At 35.9% G+C, this 21,321-nt stretch overlaps 3 protein-coding genes across 4 annotated transcripts; 1 reads left to right on the top strand and 2 right to left on the bottom strand.

The window, feature by feature from the left end:
• Positions 1-4,180: 4,180 nt before the first annotated feature.
• ABCI20 (non-intrinsic ABC protein 9) lies at positions 4,181-9,989 on the bottom strand. Its single transcript, XM_011089213.3, has 8 exons — positions 9,848-9,989; positions 7,641-7,987; positions 7,411-7,544; positions 6,773-6,892; positions 5,907-6,002; positions 5,667-5,819; positions 5,505-5,582; positions 4,181-4,590 (listed from the first exon to the last, which is right to left on the bottom strand). Exons 2-8 carry the CDS (start codon positions 7,807-7,809, stop codon positions 4,363-4,365), a joined length of 978 nt encoding a protein of 325 aa, XP_011087515.1. The 5' UTR covers positions 7,810-7,987; positions 9,848-9,989; the 3' UTR covers positions 4,181-4,362.
• On the top strand, positions 9,863-12,444 carry LOC105168981 (SNARE-like superfamily protein). The gene is made up of 3 exons (XM_011089214.3): positions 9,863-9,996; positions 10,092-10,260; positions 11,998-12,444. The coding sequence occupies exons 1-3, from the start codon at positions 9,937-9,939 to the stop codon at positions 12,192-12,194; spliced, it is 426 nt and encodes a 141-aa protein (XP_011087516.1). The 5' UTR covers positions 9,863-9,936; the 3' UTR covers positions 12,195-12,444.
• A 1,230-nt stretch (positions 12,445-13,674) lies between these two features.
• On the bottom strand, positions 13,675-20,103 carry LOC105168978 (F-box/LRR-repeat protein At3g03360). Of its 2 annotated transcripts, XM_088883288.1 has the most exons (3): positions 19,807-20,103; positions 17,759-17,892; positions 13,675-17,018 (listed from the first exon to the last, which is right to left on the bottom strand). In XM_088883288.1, the coding sequence occupies exon 3, from the start codon at positions 16,970-16,972 to the stop codon at positions 15,848-15,850; it is 1,125 nt and encodes a 374-aa protein (XP_088739414.1). In that variant the 5' UTR covers positions 16,973-17,018; positions 17,759-17,892; positions 19,807-20,103; the 3' UTR covers positions 13,675-15,847. The 2 variants fall into 2 exon arrangements, with proteins under 2 accessions (XP_088739414.1, XP_011087514.1); XM_011089212.3 differs by lacking the exon at positions 17,759-17,892.
• Between the last annotated feature and the right edge of the window lie 1,218 nt (positions 20,104-21,321).

The raw sequence follows: 21,321 nt of genomic DNA, 5'->3' as shown, positions 1-21,321 counted from the left end.
AAGAAGCGGTCTGAGAAGAAGAGTAGGAAACATCACAATTAAGAGGATGTCACCATAATTTCGCAACATTTTATACTAATTATGAGAAAAAGGGTTGTTTAGATAGAAATGAAGACTTAGAAATTGAAGGAGAATGACAAATGTAACAAGACGCAAATGGCTTTCATTGGCACAGAAGATAAAAGCAACACCTCATTTCTTTTATGTTCAAAATAAAAGTAAAACATGTTCTACCTTGACATACACACACACACACACCCCACACACATCGCACACGCACACACACACACACACCCACACACCACACATGCACTCACACACACACACGCAAGTGTCCAGACAATGCGTGTGAGTGTGGTGTGTATGTGTGTTGTGTGTTGTGTGTGTGCGTGTGCAGGGTGTGAGTGTGTGTGTGTGTGTGTGTGTGTGTGTGTGTGTGTGTGTGTGCATGTGTCACGGTGGAATATATTTTACTTCCATTTTGAACATAGAAGTAGTGAATTGTTGCTTTTATCTTTTGCGCCAACGAATGTCATCTGCGTCTTATTACATTTGCCATTCTCCTTCAATTTTTAAGTCTTCATTTTTATCTACACAACCCTTTTTCTCGTACAGGAAGTCACCATAATTTCGCAATATTTTATGCTAATTATGAGAAAAAGGGTTGTGTAGATAGAAATGAAGACTTAGAAATTGAAGGAGAATGACAAATGTAACAAGACGCAGATGGCTTTCATTGGCACAAAAGATAAAAGCAACACCTCATTTTTTCTATGTTCAAAATGTAAGTAAAACATGTTCTACCTTGACACACACACACACACACCGCCCACACACACCGCACACGCACACACACACACTTATTACATTTGCCATTCCCCTTCAATTTCTAAGTCTTCATTTTTATCTACACAACCCTTTTTCTCGTACAGGATGTCACCATAATTTCGCAACATTTTATGCTAATTATGAGAAAAAGGGTTGTGTAGATAGAAATGAAGACTTAGAAATTGAAGGAAAATGGCCAATGTAACAAGACGCAGATGGATTTCATTGGCACAGAAGATAAAAGCAACACCTCATTTTTTCTATGTTCAAAATGGAAGTAAAACATGTTCTACCTTGACACACACACACATACCCACACACACACCCCCACACACCACACATGCACTCACACACACACACATGTGTCCAGACACTGCGTGTGTGTGTGGTGTGTATGTGTGTGTTGTGTGTGTGTGTGCTTGTGCAGGATGTGAGTGTGTGTGTGTATGTGTATGTGTCACGGTGGAATATATTTTACTTCCATTTTGAACATAGAAGTAGTGAATTGTTGCTTTTATCTTTTGCGACAATGAATGCCATCTACGGCTTATTACATTTGCCATTCTCCTTCAATTTCTAAGTCTTCATTTTTATCTACACAACCGTTTTTCTCGTAAAGGATGTCACCATAATTTCGCAACATTTTATGCTAATTATGAGAAAAAGAGTTGTGTAGATAGAAATGAAGTCTTAAAAATTGAAGGAGAATGGCCAATGTAACAAGACGCAGATGGCTTTCATTGGCACAAAAGATAAAAGCAACACCTCATTTCTTCTATGTTCAAAATGGAAGTAAAACATGTTCTACCTTGACACACACACACACACACACACCGCACACACACACACATACCCACACACACACACCCACACACCACACATGCACTCACACACACACTCATGTGTCCAGACAGTGCGTGTGTGTGTGGTGTGTATGTGTGTGTTGTGTGTGTGTGTGTGTGTGCGTGTGCAGGGTGTGTGTGTGTGTGTGTGTGAGTGTAACGGTGGAACATATTTTACTTCCATTTGAACATAGAAGTAGTGAATTGTTGCTTTTATCTTTTGCGACAACGAATGTCATCTATGTCTTATTACATTTGCCATTCTCATTCAATTTCTATGTCTTCATTTTTATTTACATAATCCTTTTTCTCGTACACGATGTCACCATAATTTCGCAACATTTTATGCTAATTATGAGAAAAAGGGTTGTGTAGATAGAAATGAAGACTTAGAAATTGAAGGAGAATGGCAAATGTAACAAGACGCAGATGGCTTTCATTGGCACAAACGATAAAACCAACACCTCATTTCTTCTATGTTCAAAATGGAAGTAAAATATGTTCTACCTTGACACACACACACACACACCCCACACACACCGCAAACACACCCACACACACACACTCACACACCACACATGCACTCACACACACACTCATGTGTCCAGACAGTGCGTGTGTGTGTGGTGTGTATGTGTGTGTGTGTGTGTTTGTGTGTGTGCGTGTGCAGGGTGTGAGTGTGTGTGCGTGTGTTTGTGTCACGGTGGAACATATTTTACTTCCATTTTTAACATAGATGTAGTGAATTGTTGCTTTTATCTTTTGCGACAACGAATGTTATCTGCGTCTTATTAGATTTGTCATTCTCCTTAAATTTCTAAGTCTTCATTTTTATTTACACAAAATTTTTCTCGTACAGGATGTCATCATAATTTTGCAACATTTTATGCTAATTATGAGAAAAAGGATTGTGTAGATAGAAATGAAGACTTAGAAATTGAAGGAGAATGGCAAATGTAACAAGACGCAGATGGCTTTAATTGGCACAGAAGATAAAAGCAACATCTCATTTCTTCTATGTTCAAAATGGAAGTAAAACATGTTCTACCTTGACACACACACACACACACACCCCACACACACCGCACACACACACACACAAACATACCCACACACACCCACACACCACACATGCATTCACACACACACTCATGTGCCCAGACAGTGCGTGTGTGTGTGGTGTGTATGTGTGTGTTGTGTGTGTGTGTGTGTATGTCTCACGATGGAACATATTTTACTTCCATTTTGAACATAGAAGTAGTGAATTGTTGCTTTTATCTTTTGCGACAACGAATGTCATCTACGTCTTATTACATTTGTCATTCTCCTTAAATTTCTAAGTCTTCATTTTTATTTACACAACCCTTTTTCTCGTACAGGATGTCACCATAATTTCGCAATATTTTATGCTAAGTATGAGAAAAAGGGTTTTGTAGATAGAAATGAAGACTTAGAAATTGAAGAAGAATAACAAATGTAACAAGACGCAGATGGCTTTCATTGGTACAGAAGATAAAAGCAACGCTTCATTTCTTCTATGTTCAAAATGGAAGTAAAACATGTTCTACCTTGACACACACACACATACCCACACACCACACATGCACTCACACACACACTCATGTGTCCAGACAGTGCGTGTGTGTGTGGTGTGTATGTGTGTGTGTGTGCTTGTACAGGGTGTGTGTGTGTGTATGTGTCACGGTGGAACATATTTTACTTCCATTTTGAACATAGAAGTAGTGAATTGTTGATTTTATCTTTTGCGACAACGAATGCCATCTACGGCTTATTACATTTGCCATTCTCCTTCATTTTCTAAGTCTTCATTTTTATCTACACAACCCTTTTTCTCGTACAGGATGTCACCATAATTTCACAACATTTTATGCTAATTACGAGAAAAAGGGTTGTGTAGATAGAAATGAAGACTTAGAAATTGAAGGAGAATGGCAAATGTAACAAGACGCAGATGGCTTTCATTGGCACAGAAGATAAAACCAACACCTCATTTCTTCTATGTTCAAAATGAAAGTAAAACATGTTATACCTTGACACACACACACGCACACACCGCACACGCACGCACACACACACACCCCACCCACACACACCCACCCACCCACACACCACACATGCACTCACACACACACACACATGTGTCCAGATAGTGTGTATGTGTGTGGTGTGTTGTGTGTGTGTGCGGGGTGTGAGTATGTGTATGTGTGGTTGTGTGTTACGGTGAAACATATTCTACTTCCATTTTGAATATAGAAGAAGTGAATTGTTGCTTTTATCTTTTGCGCCACGAATGTCATCTGTGTCTTATTACATTTGTCATTCTCCTTCAATTTCTATATTTATTATTGCAATTTATTTTATTATTCTTTACTTATTAATGTATTTGCCGATTTCATGTATTGCTTAGTATATTGAGATATTGATACAGTAATTTGATTACTGTATTTATCAAAAATAAAAAAGACTGTCAAAATTAAGAAGGCAAAATGTTATGCCAATACATATATATTGATAATGAAGATAAAACTGCATCCTGTAGCAAGTAAGCAATTGCAAAGAATACATTCATTCAACTATAATTCAGCTGAGACATAAAGGTTCACCCATAATAAGGCCATTTGTGCACCATAGCTAAAGGTAGTTTCTCTTATTGTTCATCGCAAATGAAATGCTACCTGAGAACCCTATTAGAGCTCAAGACAAAATTCTCTTCACCAGCTATGGTAGAATTCAGCCTCCCAGCAGCCCACCCATTGTTCAGCACTCGGCCGGCAGGATCCCCAATCACACGACTGCCCTCAACTCGTTTTTCATATTCTGGAAGGCCACTAGCCTTTCTCTCTTTCCTTCTTTTCCGCTCCTCATCTCTCTCTTTCCTAAGCCAGCTCTCCACGGTTCTCTGCATACCCAATGGTATAAGGAGCCAAATACATAAGACTATACCAAATTTTCAAGAAAAAGATATGAACTTCTATGTCATCAACCCTTTTCGTTTCAATTTCTTTCAGATGCTAACTTGATGAACATATGTCTGAACAATGAAGTTATTAAATCAAATGCAGCTGCTAATATGTACATTTCTATAATCTCTACTCTTCGATAATTCAGAAAAGAAAATTGATCTAGTGCCATAGCTCACGCAGCAAATCCCATCATGCATAATGCTATCGCACGAACCAAACGAGGCCTAAAGGTATCCTTTGCTCCCTTCAATACCTTATAACAGTTTATTCTTTTTCATGTCATTTTTCTTATTCGTTTCTTCTTTTTATATGAATATTCTAGTAAAATAAATAAATAAATTTTGTACCTTTTTATATAATTACGCACGCAGATTGTGTGTGCACGACACAGTAATATATTTTGGAAACGAGGAAAATGTTTCCTCAACTATCTTTTCCTCTCATCTCTTTTCTCTCCAGCGACTACTCGCCTTTTATCTCTTTTATTCTCTCCGTTTCCATTATGCTTTTCTTCTTCTCTCTCTCTCTATTTCTCAATAATTTTTATGATAATGTTAGTTTCTTAGTCATGCAGACATATAGAATGTGCAGCATCAACTAGTAAAAGTACTTTATGGTCATATTTTCACAATTTTGCCTTTGTGTTTGTTATCGCAAGAGACTTCAAACTTTCCCGTTTTCATTGAAAAAAATTGAATTATATCACTCTACAAGAGACTCAATTAACGAAGGATGAATAGATAGATGATTATGTCTAGTTTTATGAATGGCTGACAAGATAATTTAGTAAAGATAAATTCAAGTAAACTCCGGATAATAAGTTTTTGATTTTTGACTTAGAGTGACTCACCATCAGTGATAAATTGCTAATCTCCTTAATTTTATTTATTGGCATCGCTAGTTGCAACTTCCCATGAGCCACGTAAACCTGGAACAGATTCAATGGTTACAACAGCAAACAGTCACACGGACCTTTATAATATATATATTAAAAAATTAGAGTAGCGCTCACAATATGAGATGGCCAATCCTCAAGACCATCAAAAATATGAGTTGCATAAATAATTGTAGAACCACGTTGTTCACATTCCTTCTTAAGAAACCTTAGGAGGTCAGCCCTTGCCAGCACATCTAAGTCGACGGTGATCTCATCAAGCAGGAGAACCTGAAGAGCAGGCACAACACAATCAACTTGGTCCAGATAAGAGGGCTTCGCACAAAAAATGATTCTTGGTATAAAAGACAAATATACCTTGAATGGCTTAAGGAGGCCCATGCAAATTTGAACTCGTCTTCTTTGGCCATCCGATGATTTATGCATCCTCCACGACAGGTCAACACCTAAAACCTGGAACGAAAGACATACTAGCTTCACTTATAACTGCACAAGCGTTGAGTAAAGTGTATCCAAGTTAGTCTAATCTCGACGTGTGAAAAAAATTTCATCACAATTTATGGTAGACAGCCTGACGAGATGCATGCAAATTCCGGCTATCAAATATTTAAATATGAGGACTGATACGCAAGGTCCCAGGTTCATCTCATCTATGAGTACATTAAAATGGATCCTACTTAGGCTCCTCGATCAAACCTTGATCCTAGGCAGTCTGCAGTCTGCCCCATGCTTGAAACAGATGCTGACCTTGATGTCGTAAAAGAATATTATCTTTTCCCTTCATTTGTAAGGCAAACAAAAATTCTTGTTATGCACATGTAGCGTGCTTCCAATAAAAAATCTCTTACTTGCATGTTAATCTAGTCAAATGTCTAGAAATGCAGTTTGGTAATGGCGATGCAGGCTTCAACATATTCCCACTCCAATTATCTGACATTAGTAGTCCTGGTCAAAATATTAAGCAGAATCTTCGGTAAACATGACTACATTACTTGATATAAATCTGAAACAGTATAGCATGATTGTTCATCATTATAACAAAAGGATTTACAAGGCCAGAAATGGCTGGTCTCAAGTCTTTTGTAGTGATCTCCTTTCCAATCAGGGAGCAATTCTTATCTATGATATCAAATGTGCATCATTAAATGAAACCACAAATGTAACCACTCCAAGATAAACTTGCAGTCTCCAGCATGGAAAATTGCAACCCAAGCTAATGTTACCTTTATTAGTTCATCTCGTCTCTGGGGATTGATACCTGCAACCCCATAAATCATTTTCTCAGCAGAAACATCCATCTGAATGGGAATCTCGAAACCAGCAAAAGCAACTTCACGTCTCCACTGGAAATAAATAAGTTTCCAAATATCAAAGCTACTGTTGTGTGATCACAATTTCACGGAATAAAAGTTTGTTTCCTATTAGGAACAATTAGTACACAAGGAAAGCGCTTTAGAGCATTCTCCAAACAAAAAGCAAAATTCATCATTGATAATCCATCTTATCCTGGAAGACACTTCCACAAAATCTTTTGCCATTACACAGCTCTGCAATTCATGAATCCTTTCATAGCATATTCAAGTTACAATGACCAATAAATATCTTTCATACAAGATAAATGCTTAGAAATACAAGTGTAGAGTGAGTTTCAGTGAGACTGATATCCACTAGGCCCATTCACCCCTTCTTGGAGTACTACAAATTCTACATTTTCCTCACAGTTCATCAAGTTTCAGCCACAAAGCTCATTTATTTCATCGAAGTCTACCCTTCTGACGTCAAAATTATAAATACACACAACATCACGACGTCTATCATAAGTCAGGAAATCAAAAAATGAACAAGAATATAGAAAGTTTACCTCACCACCAAGGTAAGAAAGATCACCCGAGGCAGTCAAAGAGGTGTCGTGGAATGCTGATCTTCCCAACACCCTCACCATATCTTGCTCCACCAAGTGCTTCCCTCCTATTATCTTCAAGATTGTTGTTTTCCCTGCAATCCCAGCCACATCAAGAATCATTCCTTTTCTGAATTATAACATTGCTACTTGTTAAAATCTCGATAAACCCATGGAAAAAAAGAGAGAACCAGCTCCATTGGAGCCCACTAGAAGGCAGCGGTCTCCGGGGAAGAGTGTGAGGGAGAGATCATCGATCAAAGGGGCGGAGCCCGGTGGAGGATGGCCATCGATTCCGGGATACGTGAATTTCAGCCTGTTGATCTCCAATGTCGGCCGGGATCTGTCCTCCTCTGCCATTATTTCGTTTTGTTGTTGAGCGTTGGACGGAAGGAGACTGGATTGTTGGTCAGGTTTTGTAAAAGGAGGTTGGCAGCTGCGATGGCTTGGTCCGAAACGTGGCAATAGTTGGGACACCAGCCCGGAATTAAATGCTTGTAGGAAATTTTATAGTACGTGAGTTCTAACCCCGTGCCAACTGCCAAGCCACGGGATACCAATATTTTAAGAACGTAAAAACAAAATTTGGATTTCATTATAATGAAACAAATAAAAGAAGTAGGCATACGTTTATAAGTTTATATGATACACTTTTTCCCAAGATAATAAAGACCCTTCCCATATATATAATAGATAATGAATGTTATGTATGATGCGATTATACCCTATTACATAAAGTATTATTAACTTTATTTTAATGAGAATTGTGAGTTTGTTTTTGAAAAAACGGGCTTGAGAGGCGTAATCAACCTTTTTTATATTAATGATGTAATGTGCGATATGATTAATGTCTCATTGTGTAAGGTATTATTAATTCTTATTCTATGTCTCATACATTCGTGCTTAGAAAGATTCCTTACTAGGGGAATGAGAATTTGAAGCTTATTAGCCATTCAAGTTTCGATGCAATCGACATACTGTTGCATGAGATATTGTCCGCTCTGATTGCATAGCCTTAAAAGGAAGCATAGAAACTTATAAGTATTATCTGCTCTAATTGTATGGTTTCGAGAGAAGGGTTTTATATTCATAAAGAAATTTAAATTTCTTATCAACCTCTAGATAAAAGACTTGGTACAAATATATGGCTTGATTTGACTCATTCCTGCAAACGATGTTAAATGATACGATGTGCAAAATGATTGATGCTCTATTATGCCAAATATTGTCCTTATGATTTTGTCCGTAAAAATGTGCCTCAATTGAAAGGGGAACCTTAAAATATATAAACCATTTACTTCATATTAAATGGATAAAAAACATTCATCTTCCATAAACTATCACAGATTGTAAAATGACTCTTAAATTATGTAACATCAAAAAGACTCCTATAGTTTGAAATCACTATACTAATTGTTGTCATTTTGCTGACATGATATTAACCATATTTCATAGACGTTACAACTGTGGAACCAAAATACTCTTAGTTTAACATCATAAAAATAACTGAAAATGAAACATTTTTTCTAAAGTGTTGGTTTGTTTGCAATAAGTACCTAAAATTTCAATTCTTTACCTTCACTTTTGTTGGGGTTTGGGTGAGATTTGGATAGGATTTAAGTGCAATTGTGATGTGTGGGGATGAAATCTTGGAACTTGGAGTTCTTCAAACAAGCTGCCTTCAGTCCTTTTCACAATGTTTGGTTTTGTGTTTTGGCCCATTTTTACAAAATCTTGTTTGTTTTTGTATTTTGCACACCTCCACTAGGTGTGCAATTGTAATTTAATTTTTTTTATTACTTTTTTTTATTATTTTTTATTCTTCTCTTAATATAAATATATATATTATATTTCACTAACAAACAAAATACAATATATACATACACATATATATTACTAAATATATATATTAAAAGACATGATTTGACAATGAACAGTAACTTCTGTCTCCCAAATACCAGCATCAAACCTACACCATTTATTTTACATTATTTTATATTATATCAAAACACAAATCCAAACATACCATATATCTCAAAACACATACTTACTTATCTCTATTTTTCTCTCTATATCTCCAAAACACCAAAACAAAAACATCCAAAATATTAATCCAAACATAGTGTTTATGTCTTAATAGTTTTTTGAAACTGCTCATTTGTCTTAATATTTTGAATATTCTTGAAAATTTAGAGCATCACTTGATGAGGTAATAATATGGTATGTTGACTTATTTTTTGGACTGAGCATAAATGTAAATATAATTACACATTAAAATTAATATGATTATATAAAAATAAAAAATTAACCAGTAATATGAGGACCTTTTTGTTAAGTTTGATAAAATCTTCAATCCCACTTTCTATCAAGTTAAAAAACAACTCTTGAACAACTTTACCATCATTTGCAACTTCATTCTCCTCACCAAAGCCCTCCATCTTCTCAAACTGGCTCCCACACCTCGGATCAGATTTTGACAAGCAATCCATGGCAGCTATTTACAGTCTCTACATCATCAATAAATCAGGTGGCCTCATTTTCTATAAGGTAAACGCCAAGCCCGATTCCTGGATCTTCAGAGTTTGCACTTTGGGGAATTGAAGAGACTCCTAAAAAATTGCGTCTTCTTTGGCGTTGTTCAGGATTATGGGTCGGCGGGAAGAATGGACACCAACGATAGTTTGAGACTGGCGAGCCTGTGGCACTCGATGCACGCCATCTCTCAGCAGCTCTCCCCTGTTTCGGGCTGCTCTGGAATCGAGCTACTTCAGGCTGATACTTTCGATCTTCACTGTTTCCAGTCCCTCACTGGTGAGAACTTTTTTTTTTTTTTTCGCTTTATATTTGCTTTTGATTTGATGATCAGTGGCATTTTGAGCTATCGTATTGTCGTTTTATTTCTGGGTATGTGTTTTTCTGTTTTCTTGATTGAATGTGGCGCGTGATTCAGTTGGAGCTTGATAGGGGGTTTCTGATAGTAGTGATTGTATGGGTGATGAGATTACTTAGTGAATTTGATTTGGAGAGGGTAGAACATGGGGATTTAGAGAGAGTTTTATTGAGCTTGAATATGATTAATTGGATCTGTAATCAGCCAGATTACCAATCTGCAATATCTCCAATTAAGTAGTTTGGTGGGACGGATTGAGACAATTCATCAGATGTTGGGATAGACTAGTGAAGGGCACAGTTCACCTCAATTTTGTGACAGCTTAAGCTTATCCTTGCCATTTGCATATTTGACTTCAGAGTACCGCCATCAATTATGCTCACCCTGCACCCAACTTGGCTGTCAACTTGTACACTGTTGGCATGTTAACCATTCTGATCACCACCACTATTCAATCACCTTTTGTTAACTGTTTTTCCCCTCCCCTCATCTACCACTGATACGCCTGAGGTGATCATCATGGTTCCACCACCTTTACCTTTTCTTTTTAAATACTACCGCACTGATCTGGACACATCTGGAGTCATTGGTTGTGCCTTTCCTCTGTCCGACAAATCAATTCTGGTGTTGGTTGTAATGGGAGTAGCGATGGCAGTTTTGATATTGCATTGTCGTGCACACAACAATAACTGTGGATGATAGTAGTGATGCTTTATTACATTCATGGACGCATAGCTACTCTTTGCAGTGACTTTGATCTTCTTAGGGTTGATGGTGACGATTCTGCTGGAGATATTCTGTTCTCCATGAAAAACATTTGGTTGAGCGTTTAAGAAATGAATTGGATGGGAATTTGGGAGTAAAAGCTTTTCTTAGTCCTAATTAATTTTTGCAAGCCTAGGAAGAGTTTTATTCCCAGTGGGATATATCACATTTCTCGTTCTTGCAGGACGACCACTGGGCTATACAAAGTTTGGGGCTTTTAATTAGGTATCAGCTATAATACATGCTAATGCTGTAGTGTTAGTTTGGACGGAGACGACTCGGTTATACAGAGTTTGGGGATTTTAGTTAGGTATCAGTTATAATACATGCTAATGCTATAGTGTTAGGTATGATCTAATTTGTGCAATTCAAGTTTGAGATTGTTAAAATCCTTCCCCTTTGGATTGATTTTGTTGAAGAGTTTATACATTAAAGTCAATGTTTTTCCTAGGCACCTTTAATCTCTATCACTTTGTCATTAGCTTTTTCCTACTTTTGTTGATTTATATTTATTTGTTTTTCTTCTTTTTTGGATAAGTTTCAGGTAAAAATGTTACTGGATTGCGATAGTATTTTTGCATGTAGTTGAAATTTGTATTTTTCTATTGAGTCTTATCTCTTAGAAAGAAAGAATTTCCTCTGTAAGTGCATGATTGGGTCTAGGCACAAGATTTATGGCTGACTTGATTATTTAAGTTTAATTTTCCATATTTTTCCTTTGGCCTGTGTTACAGCAATGTCGACTGATAGCTTCTTTTAGTAAAGAAAAGTTCCTTCATTTAGCCCTTAATTTCAGCCGACCAAACTTACAGAAATTTTTGCCAAGTTTGATTATGGTTATCTACATCAAATCATAAATGAAATAACTGAAGTAAATCACTTTGTTTGTGCAGGTACGAAATTCTTTGTGGTCTGTGAGCCTGGAACTCTGCATATGGAGAATCTCTTGAAACATATTTATGAGTTATACACTGACTATGTTTTGAAGAACCCGTTCTATGAGATGGAGATGCCAATTCGGTGCGAGTTGTTTGACATAAATTTGGCACAAGCAGTACAAAAGGATCGGGTCGCCTTACTGGGAAGATGACCTGCTTAACCTGTACCTGAGCATGAGAGACCTTTTCTATCCTTTGTTTTGCACTGAATTGGTTTTCATTTGTTTTTAAAGCTTGTTTAGTTAGTGTTCCATTCTCTTGATTTCTGAAACAATGATAGAAGGTTAGACAACCTGCGCAAGGATTCTCCATTGTGTATGTGTGGAGTTAGAAAACTGGGGCTTCTGCCCATGGCCCTCAACGATGAGCCATGACTATAAAATCAATGTTGTTTTCCTTAAATAGAGTTACCATTCCAAATTTTCTGAATTTCATTTTAGATTGAAATATGCGGGGAAGCTGGAGTACAACGAAGATCACATTCACTCAATGGAGGGTAATAGGTGAATATTTGGTTCAGACTCGAGCTTCTGTGGACTATACATGGTTGATGATGCTATGTTGATGGAATCAGTGTTTGCGTTGATTGTTCAGTGTTTTAAATGTTGGTGTTTAAATACGAACGCGAACATGGAGCAACAGGGGTTTGGTTTGGTCTCTGTTTGAACTTGGAGAAAGCAGCAAGCACTGCTTGTTGAAAGCATTTTCTACTCCAAGGTTTTCATTATGTTGAAACCAAAAAATGATGAATGATAAATGCTTACATGCTACATTGACATTCTGTGAAGTGCAAGTGTTTTTTGAACACAGTGATGAATGTGAAGAGGTAGCTAGGTAGACGGGATGTCCAGTTGATTCAAACAGGTGGTTTAATGTGGATGAGAAGGGTAGTGCCTAGGCATATGATGAGTTTGAGGCCAGCACGAATGGTGCTGGATAACAACCATTTCTTGTAACGCTGCAACAAAGATAGTTACTTTTTGGAGCTAAATGAAAATAAAATAAAGTACATTTACATACATTCTGCAAACTCAGTCTGCATTATGCAGATGAAGATCCTAAAATTGGACCACCTGCACATCATTGCCTTAATACATGGATGCCTCATTTTCTCTAAGGAGATAAAAAAATAAGTTTGAGACCACTAATCCAATATGCTTTTCTAACTTTCTTGTATATTAGCCCCTAAATTACAATAATAAAATAGATGGACAAATTTAGAAAGTGACTTCGTAGACACATAATTAACTAAAGTAAAATAAAAAAATTTATCTCATGTTTCCAACTATAAATTTAGGACAAAATTCTAAACTCGGGAATTGTTTTATTAAGTTTACGTAATGCTATAGACTTTATAAAGTTGCTCATACCGTAATTAATCATGCACGTGGAGCCGGGTAAAATATATATATATACACAAACTGCAACTATCTTTTCCCTCCAAATTTTGAAGTTAACCACGACCCATGTACTTTTTCCATTAAAAAGTTAACGGAATTCCAATTTTGAGACTAAATTTGCAATTTCTGGCTTTCTTTCTTTCATTTTCTCTTTTTTATAATTTTAGATGGTTTTAAGAATTTCATAAAATATGAGATCGTGATTTGTACTAATTTTATAGGACTAAAAATATAATACCCAATAGAACTGAGCTTTGATATTGTAAGCAAAAAAAGCACTTATTATACAAGTAGAAAATCCGAGTAGTATTAGTTATAGGTAATTTCAAGGTCGGGTCCGTGCCATACCCCTGTTCTATTCAAAAAAAGGATGGAAGGTGCCAAAAGAGATGCATGCTTTGCAACACAACTCATCCCGCACTGATAATCTTGCTGTGATGTGATGATCAACTTCTCCAGATTCTGCGCACTCCTCAGTACATATGCTATGAGTTCAAAGTCGAAACACTTGCCGTCATTGTGGAACTGATCATTGCTTTCGAATTCATTGAGGGAGCAAAAGCTTTTGCGATAAACAAACTTGACATTCCGCAGTGAACTCTTATCTCGATTCATGGACCCTGTAAACAATAATTCTCAAGATTCGAGTCCCAACATAAACAAAATCGCCAAGAAAAAAGACGTAGAAACGGGCATTGATCGACTAACTGAGCTACCCGAATCATTGATCGTTCGTATAATTTCGTTCTTGGAGATGAAAGACGATGTTAATACAGACACTGTTGCTAAAAGTTTGAGACAACTCTGGACCCATGTCGATTCCATTGTTTTTCGTTCTAACGCTATGCCCCAATGGGGATTATATGGAGAGGTTCATTGCCTTTGCTGATAGAACTGTGTCGCGGTGTGCTTGTCCCAATATCAAGAAATTCGTACTCCACTTTTACCATGATCCCGGGGCTAAGAATGGGCCGTCCTTGAACGAAATGTTCTTTAACTGGGTTCACTGTGCTTTGAGAATAATGTGGAATTTCTGCAACTACAAATACTCGGCCTTGAAACTGAGCCGCCTGAGTGGTTTTACCAGAGTTCGTCTCTCATAAGTATGAAATTATATGATGTGAAATTGGGTTTTTCAATCGTTCGCCAAATAGATTGGCCTTCTATGAGGAGTTTGCACATGAAAAGAGTGGAGATCAATAATGAGCAAATGGCGAAACTAATATCAGGTTGTCCTCAGTTGGAAACTATGTTTCTTGATCGCATTCAGCCCATCATCACTAGCCTCAATGTTACGTGGAAAATTTTGAAAACATTGAAACTGAAATATGTTAACCGTGAAGATGATGAAGTTCCCTTGCATATTAAAGCTCATTGGCTTCAAGAATTGATTATTACAAAGAAGTATAGGGGTTTCAATTGTCGTTTTCTTGACATGTCCTCGTTGAAGAAAGCTCATCTCTCTTTCACAGTTTTTGGCATTGTTGATGAGGATGACTGGGTTGATGTTCAACGGTTCAATGTGGCAACTGAGCTGCTCAAAAGCGTATGCAATGTCGAGGAACTAATGATTGGGCCAGTGCTCATTCACGTGAGACAACTTATCCACAATTCTGATGCATTTTGTCAATCATATTCCCACATCGAAATGGCATTAACTTTCTTGCATCTAAGTGTAGGAATGAGCACTTATTTCAAGATCAACTATAAATGCCTTATGGATCGTGCACTTATAAAGATTGCAGATGATGAGCTTCAAGTTGTATCATATATATGTTAACGAATTGTTAATACTTTGCTTGAAACAGGCCTTATCAATATTGAAATTGTTACACAAGTCGTCGCCTAAGTTCAAGTGCAAACGAGTGTCAGTTTATGTACCCATATCAAAGTATGATGTCCCGGGGTTGGCATGCCTCTTACATAACTCTCCTCTTCTGGAGACACTACTGATAAAAGTGGTGAATGGTCGTAAAAAGGTTTGCTTCTTCACATCCCGTTCAGCACTTTGTTACTAGTTTCTATCATGGTCTGTTGCCTAAACTGTACTTAATTTGTGCAGAAAATCAACTACTATTTCAGTGGATATTTCAAAAAAAATCTTTATATCAATGAAGACAAGTACTTGGATCAGCAAAGAAACTAGTAACAAAGTGCTGAAACGGATGTGAAGAAGCAAACCCTTTTACGACCAGTCACCACGTTTATCAGTAGTGTCTCCAGAAAATGAGAGTTCTGTAAGAGGCATGCCAACCCAGGGAGATCATTCTTTGATATAGGCAAATAAACTGACACTCGTTTGCACTTAAACGTAGGGGACGGTTGGTGTAACAATTTCAACATTGATAAGGCTTGTTTCAAGCATAGCAATAACCACTCATTAACATATATATGATACAAAATCTTCATAAGTGCATGATCCATATAAGCATTTTATAGTTAATCTTGAAATAAGTCCTCATTCCTAAATTTAGATGCAAGAAAGTTAATGCCCTTTCGATGTGGGGGATATGATTGACAAATGTATCAGAATTGTGCAAAAGTAGTCTCACGAGAATGAGCACTGGCCCAATCACTAGTTCCTCGACATTGCATACGGTTTTGAGCAGTTCAGTTGCCACATTGAACCGTTGAACATCAACCCAATATTCATCAGTATCAACGCCAAGAACTGTGAAAGAGAGATCAGCTTTCCTCATCGAGGACATGTTAAGAAAATGACAATTGAAACCCCAAAACTCCTTTGTCATAATCAATTCTTGAAGCCAAGAAGCTTTAATCTGCAAGGGAATTTCATCATCATCACGGTCAAGATGGATCAATTTCAATGTTTTCATACTTTTCGACGTAAAATTGAGGCTAGTGATGATGTGACTAACGCGATCAAGAACCATAGTATCCAACTGAGGACAACCTGATAGTAGTTGCGCCATTTGCTCATTATTGATCTCCACTCTTTTCAAGTTCAAACTCCTCAAAGAAGGCCAATCTATTTGGCGAACGAATGAAGAACCCAATATCACATCATATAATTTCAATCTTATGAGAAACAAACTCTGGTAAAACCACTCAGGTGGCTCAATTGTAAGGTCGTTTATTTGTAGTCCTAGAAATTCCACATTGTTCTCGAAAGCCCGGTGAACCCAGTTAAAGAACATTTCATTCAAGAACGGCCCATTCTCAGCCCCGGGATCATGGTAAAAGTGGAGTACGAATTTCTTGATATTGGGACAAGCACACCGCGGCATAGTTCTATCAGCAAAGGCAATGAACCTCTCTATATAATCCCCATTGGGCATAGCATTAAAAAAGAAAACAATGGAATCGACATGGGTCCAGAGGTGTCTCAAACTTTTAGCAACAGTGTCTGTATTCACAGCGTCTTTCATCTCCAAGAACGAAAGTATACGAATGATCAATGGTTCCGGTAGCTCAGTTAGTCGATCAATGTTCGTTTCTACGTCTTCTTTCTTGGCGATTTTCTCCATATTGGCACTCGAATCTTGAGAACTATTGCTTCCAGGGTCCATGAATCAAGATTAGAGTTCACTGCGGAAACAACTTGTGGTTGGTGTACTGCAAGAACAAACAAAATTGATATACAATAAACATTAGGCCGCAAGATTATACCAAAACAAGAGACTGCCAAAAACAACCAAAAAACAAAAAGAAGCGAAAAAGACAAGTGCAGCTTACCCACAGTGAAGAACCGAGAATAAGAGAAAAGAGGGCAGGCGGAAAGGAGAGGAAGAAAGGGGAGGGAAGAAGAGAAACCAGAGGAAGAGTGGACCGCCCAAGAGAGAAGTGGAGGGAAAGAGGAAATTCGTTGTTAATCATATTGTTATTTGCACTCTCTCCTTTTATAAAACTCTTTTCAAATTCAAACCGGTAATTAGTTAGTCTTAGGCCCGGCAATGAGTCGAGCTCGACCATTTTTGCCGAGCTGGAGCTCGAGCTCGACGAGCTCGCCGAGGTTGAGCTCGAGCTCGATACAGTATTTCCGAGCTCGAACTCGAGCTCGAGTTTGTTGCAGAAATTGCAGCAGACTGGAGGTGGGAAGGAGAGGAAATTTACAACATTATATACAACAATAGATACAAATTTTTTCAGAAATTTTGCTAATCGATAATGATCTTCCATACAACATTACAACTCTTTTACAAAAGCAAACAACAACAACAAGAATTAAACAAATCATTGTCTTCCCCCCTGAAAACACACCCAAACCCAAGAAAAAAAATTAAAGAAAATGCTAAAAACACACCCAAATCCAAGAAAAAGAACAAAAAGTAAAATGCAACAAAGAGAAGGATTACCTTAAAGCAGACTCGTAGCCGTCCTCGTTGCCGACTTACCGTCCTTGTTGCCGTGAGTTTGGGATTAGGGTTCTAAGAGATGGATTTGGGGAAGAAATGAGAGGAGAAAGATGGAAGCCGTACTCGATGCCGACCTGCAGTTCTTGTTGCCGTGAGTTTGGGGTTAGGGATCTAAGAGATGGGTTTGGGGAAGAATTGAGAGAGGAGAAAGATTGGAGAAGAAAGAGAGAAAGAAAGAGGAAGAAGAAACGAGAACATGTATACACACATTCATTTTACATGAAGTTGGGTGGGCACCATGTATACACCATTCATTTTACATGGGGTTAGTGTAAATTGCCTCGTGTCAACATAACATGGAGTTGGGTGGGCACCCAAGTAGTTGGAATTTGAATAATATGATAACAAATTTTTCCTCCGTTCATAAAAAAGTATGTTATGTTTTTGTTTAATTTAAACTCATAAAATTTATTTTAAAATTCTTTTCTACCGCCAATAATACAAGATATTCTACCTTGTGATACATTCACCTTTTTAATTCTCTCAATATATATATATATATATTAAAACCGACAAATATGTATACACACATTCATTTTACATTAAAATGAATACGTATAGAGATACTAGCAAAAACCTTCGAATTTATGTTAACGTAAGTTAGCTAAATGTTGAGAAGTGTGATTTGTTATATTGACATAATCATTAACAATTTAATTGCAAGAAGAAGATTAAAATATGGGTAGAATAATAGAAAAAATAATAAGAATAGATGATGAACGGATATAAAAACAAGTATGAAGAAGGATAAATATGTTCTTTTATTAATCATTTGTAGTGGATTGTGCCACGGACTTTGCCACGAAATTTGCAAATAACTAATATATATTTTTTTATACATAAATAAATTAAAATATATATTTTCTATAATTGTATAAATATATTGAAAAATTAAAAAAAAATATTTTTTTCTTAAAAAGGAGGAGAAAAAATTAGCGCCAACTTTTACCATCAAAATAAATTTTATTATGATAATATTTTTATTACCAATTTTACTTATTGTGACAATTCAAAGTATTGTTACAAGAAACATAATTTATTTGTTACCATTAATTCTATTCAAAATATGTTTTTACTTATTTGCATAACGTTTTTCTTTTTCATTTCTAAAGTAACCTTTTATAAGGAAATCTAAATTATTGTACTGAATTAGTAAAATTATTATGAAAATTTAATTTTATTGTAATAACTTATACATACAAAAAGGTTAATTTTTTTAATTTAATTTTTGTGACAAATTTACGCATTCATTATAAATATTTTTTTATTTTAAATATATTTATTTATAGTACGTCTTAAACCCCATCCCCTGCGCCACCGCATGTTTTCCTCGTTGTATCACCTCCCTTCCCCCTTCCCTCCCATCGCTCCCTCCCCTGTCGTTCCCCACTCGTCCCCTCCCTCCACTGCCCCTTTCTTTGGCAGTCGCCACTCCGCCTTCTTTCTCTAAACTATATATATACATATATTCAACTTTTAACTGTATATTTATATATTATATATACAATTTTAAGCATAGTTTGTTAATTTAAATTAAGTAAAATTTAAAACATTAATCTACTAACCAAATTTGGGTATCAAATAATATTAGGCCTGGCAACGAGTCGAGCTCCAGTCGTGCTCGACCATTTTTGTCGAGCTCGACTCTGCAACTTCGCGCTCGAGCTCGAGCTCGAGCTCGATACGGTGTTTCCGAGCTCGAGCTTGAGTTTGTTCCAAAAATAACAGCAGAATAGAGGTGGGAAGGAGAGGAATTTTACAATATTACATACAAAATTTTTTCAGAAATTTTGCTAATCGATAATGGTCTTCCATACAACATTACAACTCTTTTACAAAAGTAAACAACAACAACAAGAATTAAACAAATCATAGTCCCCTAAAAACACACCCAAACCCAAGAAAAAAAATTAAACAAGATGCTAAAAACACACCCAAATCCAAGAAAAAAAAGAACAAGTAAAATGCAACAGAGAAATAAGGATTACCTTAAAGCCGTACTCGTTGCCGTCCTTGTTGCCGTGAATTTGGGACTAGGGTTCTAAGAGATGGGTTTGGGGAAGAAATGAGTGGAAAAAGATGGAAGCCGTACTAATCGCCGAACTCGTCGCCGTCCTCGTTGCCGACCTGCCGTCTTTGTTGCCGTGAATTTGGGTTAGGGATCTAACATGGATTTGGGGAAGAATTGAAAGAGAAGAAAGAATGGAGAAGAAAGAGTGAGAGAAAGAAAGAGAGAGAAAGAAAGAGGAAGAAAAACGAGAACATGAGAGAGAAAGTGATGGGTTTTTGATTTTTGACTTTTTGTATTATTACTATTATTATTATTATTATTTTAAATCATGAAATCAAATTATAAAATTTTTATATAAATGTAATTGAAATTAATATATGTTCACAATTTACAAAATTTATATATTTATAAATATTAGTATAACATTGATGTAACTATCATGTTACATTGTTGAACAACATGGGTTAATTGGGCCATCAAAATTCAGATCAGACCATTAGATATGATAAAACTTATGAAAAATACATTTAGTAAAGTTTTAGACTTATTGGATATACGGATGTTGAGATATCGTACTCGAAACATAAGAGTAATCATTCAAGAGGGTGTATCGTTGAATCAGGCCATGTGATTTTAAATCATACCGTCGGATATGATTTAATGGACACAGTCTTGTATATATTTAAATTTCATATGAATCAGGTGCCCGAATTTTAAGATATAGTAATTATTGATTAAATTTTTTAATCTCATTATATATATAATAAAATAATAATTAAAATTGTTCTACCACCATCATCATCATCATCATTATTGTTGTTGTTATTATTATTATTATTAGATTAATTTATAAGAATTACTAAATTTTGACATAAATTTATAAATAATAAAAAATTATAAGTGAATTACTTGTTAATTTAAGAAAAATATAACGTAATACAAATATATATTTATAAAAAAATTATAATTTATTAAGTTGTTGATTAAATTTATTTCTATATAAAAATTAAATGTATAAATTAAAGTACCATAATTTATTATTAGCCAAAATAAAATATATGATATTGATTAATAATTATAATATATGGTCAATTTTGATTATAAAACTGATCAAAAATTAAATATATAAAAAATTCAAAAATAAAAAAATATATAAAAATAAATAAAAAATATTCACCAGTTCGTCAGCCGGCTCGATTCATCTGCCACCCCTAGTATCAATTCAAGTCAATTTCTATCGATTTTTAATGTTTTTTTTATAATTTAAAATAAAAGAATAAAAACTGGATGGAATAGAGGAGATGGGGGGAATGGTGGTGCTTTTCGCGTCGTTTTGAAAATGAAAACGGGTAATTTCTTAATATTTTTTATATAATTAATTCTCAGATTATAGAAGAATAAATTATTTCTAACCTCTATAAAATGTTTTATTCTTTATAAGTCCCTTATTTCCTTATATATTCAACTTCTCTCCAATCAAGAATTTCTTGAA

This window comes from Sesamum indicum, linkage group LG8 (assembly GCF_026168435.1).
Source record: "Sesamum indicum cultivar Baizhima isolate 11 linkage group LG8, ASM2616843v1, whole genome shotgun sequence".
Taxonomy (NCBI): domain Eukaryota; kingdom Viridiplantae; phylum Streptophyta; class Magnoliopsida; order Lamiales; family Pedaliaceae; genus Sesamum; species Sesamum indicum.
The sequence above is the reverse complement of the archived record's forward strand: the minus strand, read 5'-3'. Positions and strand labels throughout refer to the sequence as shown.

What these genes read in the sequence shown, in the direction of transcription:
- ABCI20 (XM_011089213.3), bottom strand. Translation starts at nt 7,809, where the DNA reads ATGGCAGAGGAGGACAGATCCCGGCCGACATTGGAGATCAACAGGCTG. An exon ending in GACGAGATGAACTAATAAAG is followed by an intron (nt 6,003 to 6,772) that starts GTAACATTAGCT and finishes CTTTCGTTCCAG; the next exon opens with GTTTTAGGTGTTGACCTGTC. An exon ending in TTAGCAATTTATCACTGATG is followed by an intron (nt 4,591 to 5,504) that starts GTGAGTCACTCT and finishes TTGGGTATGCAG; the next exon opens with AGAACCGTGGAGAGCTGGCT.
- LOC105168981 (XM_011089214.3), top strand. Translation starts at nt 9,937, where the DNA reads ATGGCAGCTATTTACAGTCTCTACATCATCAATAAATCAGGTGGCCTC. An exon ending in GTGGCCTCATTTTCTATAAG is followed by an intron (nt 9,997 to 10,091) that starts GTAAACGCCAAG and finishes GGCGTTGTTCAG; the next exon opens with GATTATGGGTCGGCGGGAAG. An exon ending in CTGTTTCCAGTCCCTCACTG is followed by an intron (nt 10,261 to 11,997) that starts GTGAGAACTTTT and finishes TTGTTTGTGCAG; the next exon opens with GTACGAAATTCTTTGTGGTC.
- LOC105168978 (XM_088883288.1), bottom strand. Translation starts at nt 16,972, where the DNA reads ATGGACCCTGGAAGCAATAGTTCTCAAGATTCGAGTGCCAATATGGAG.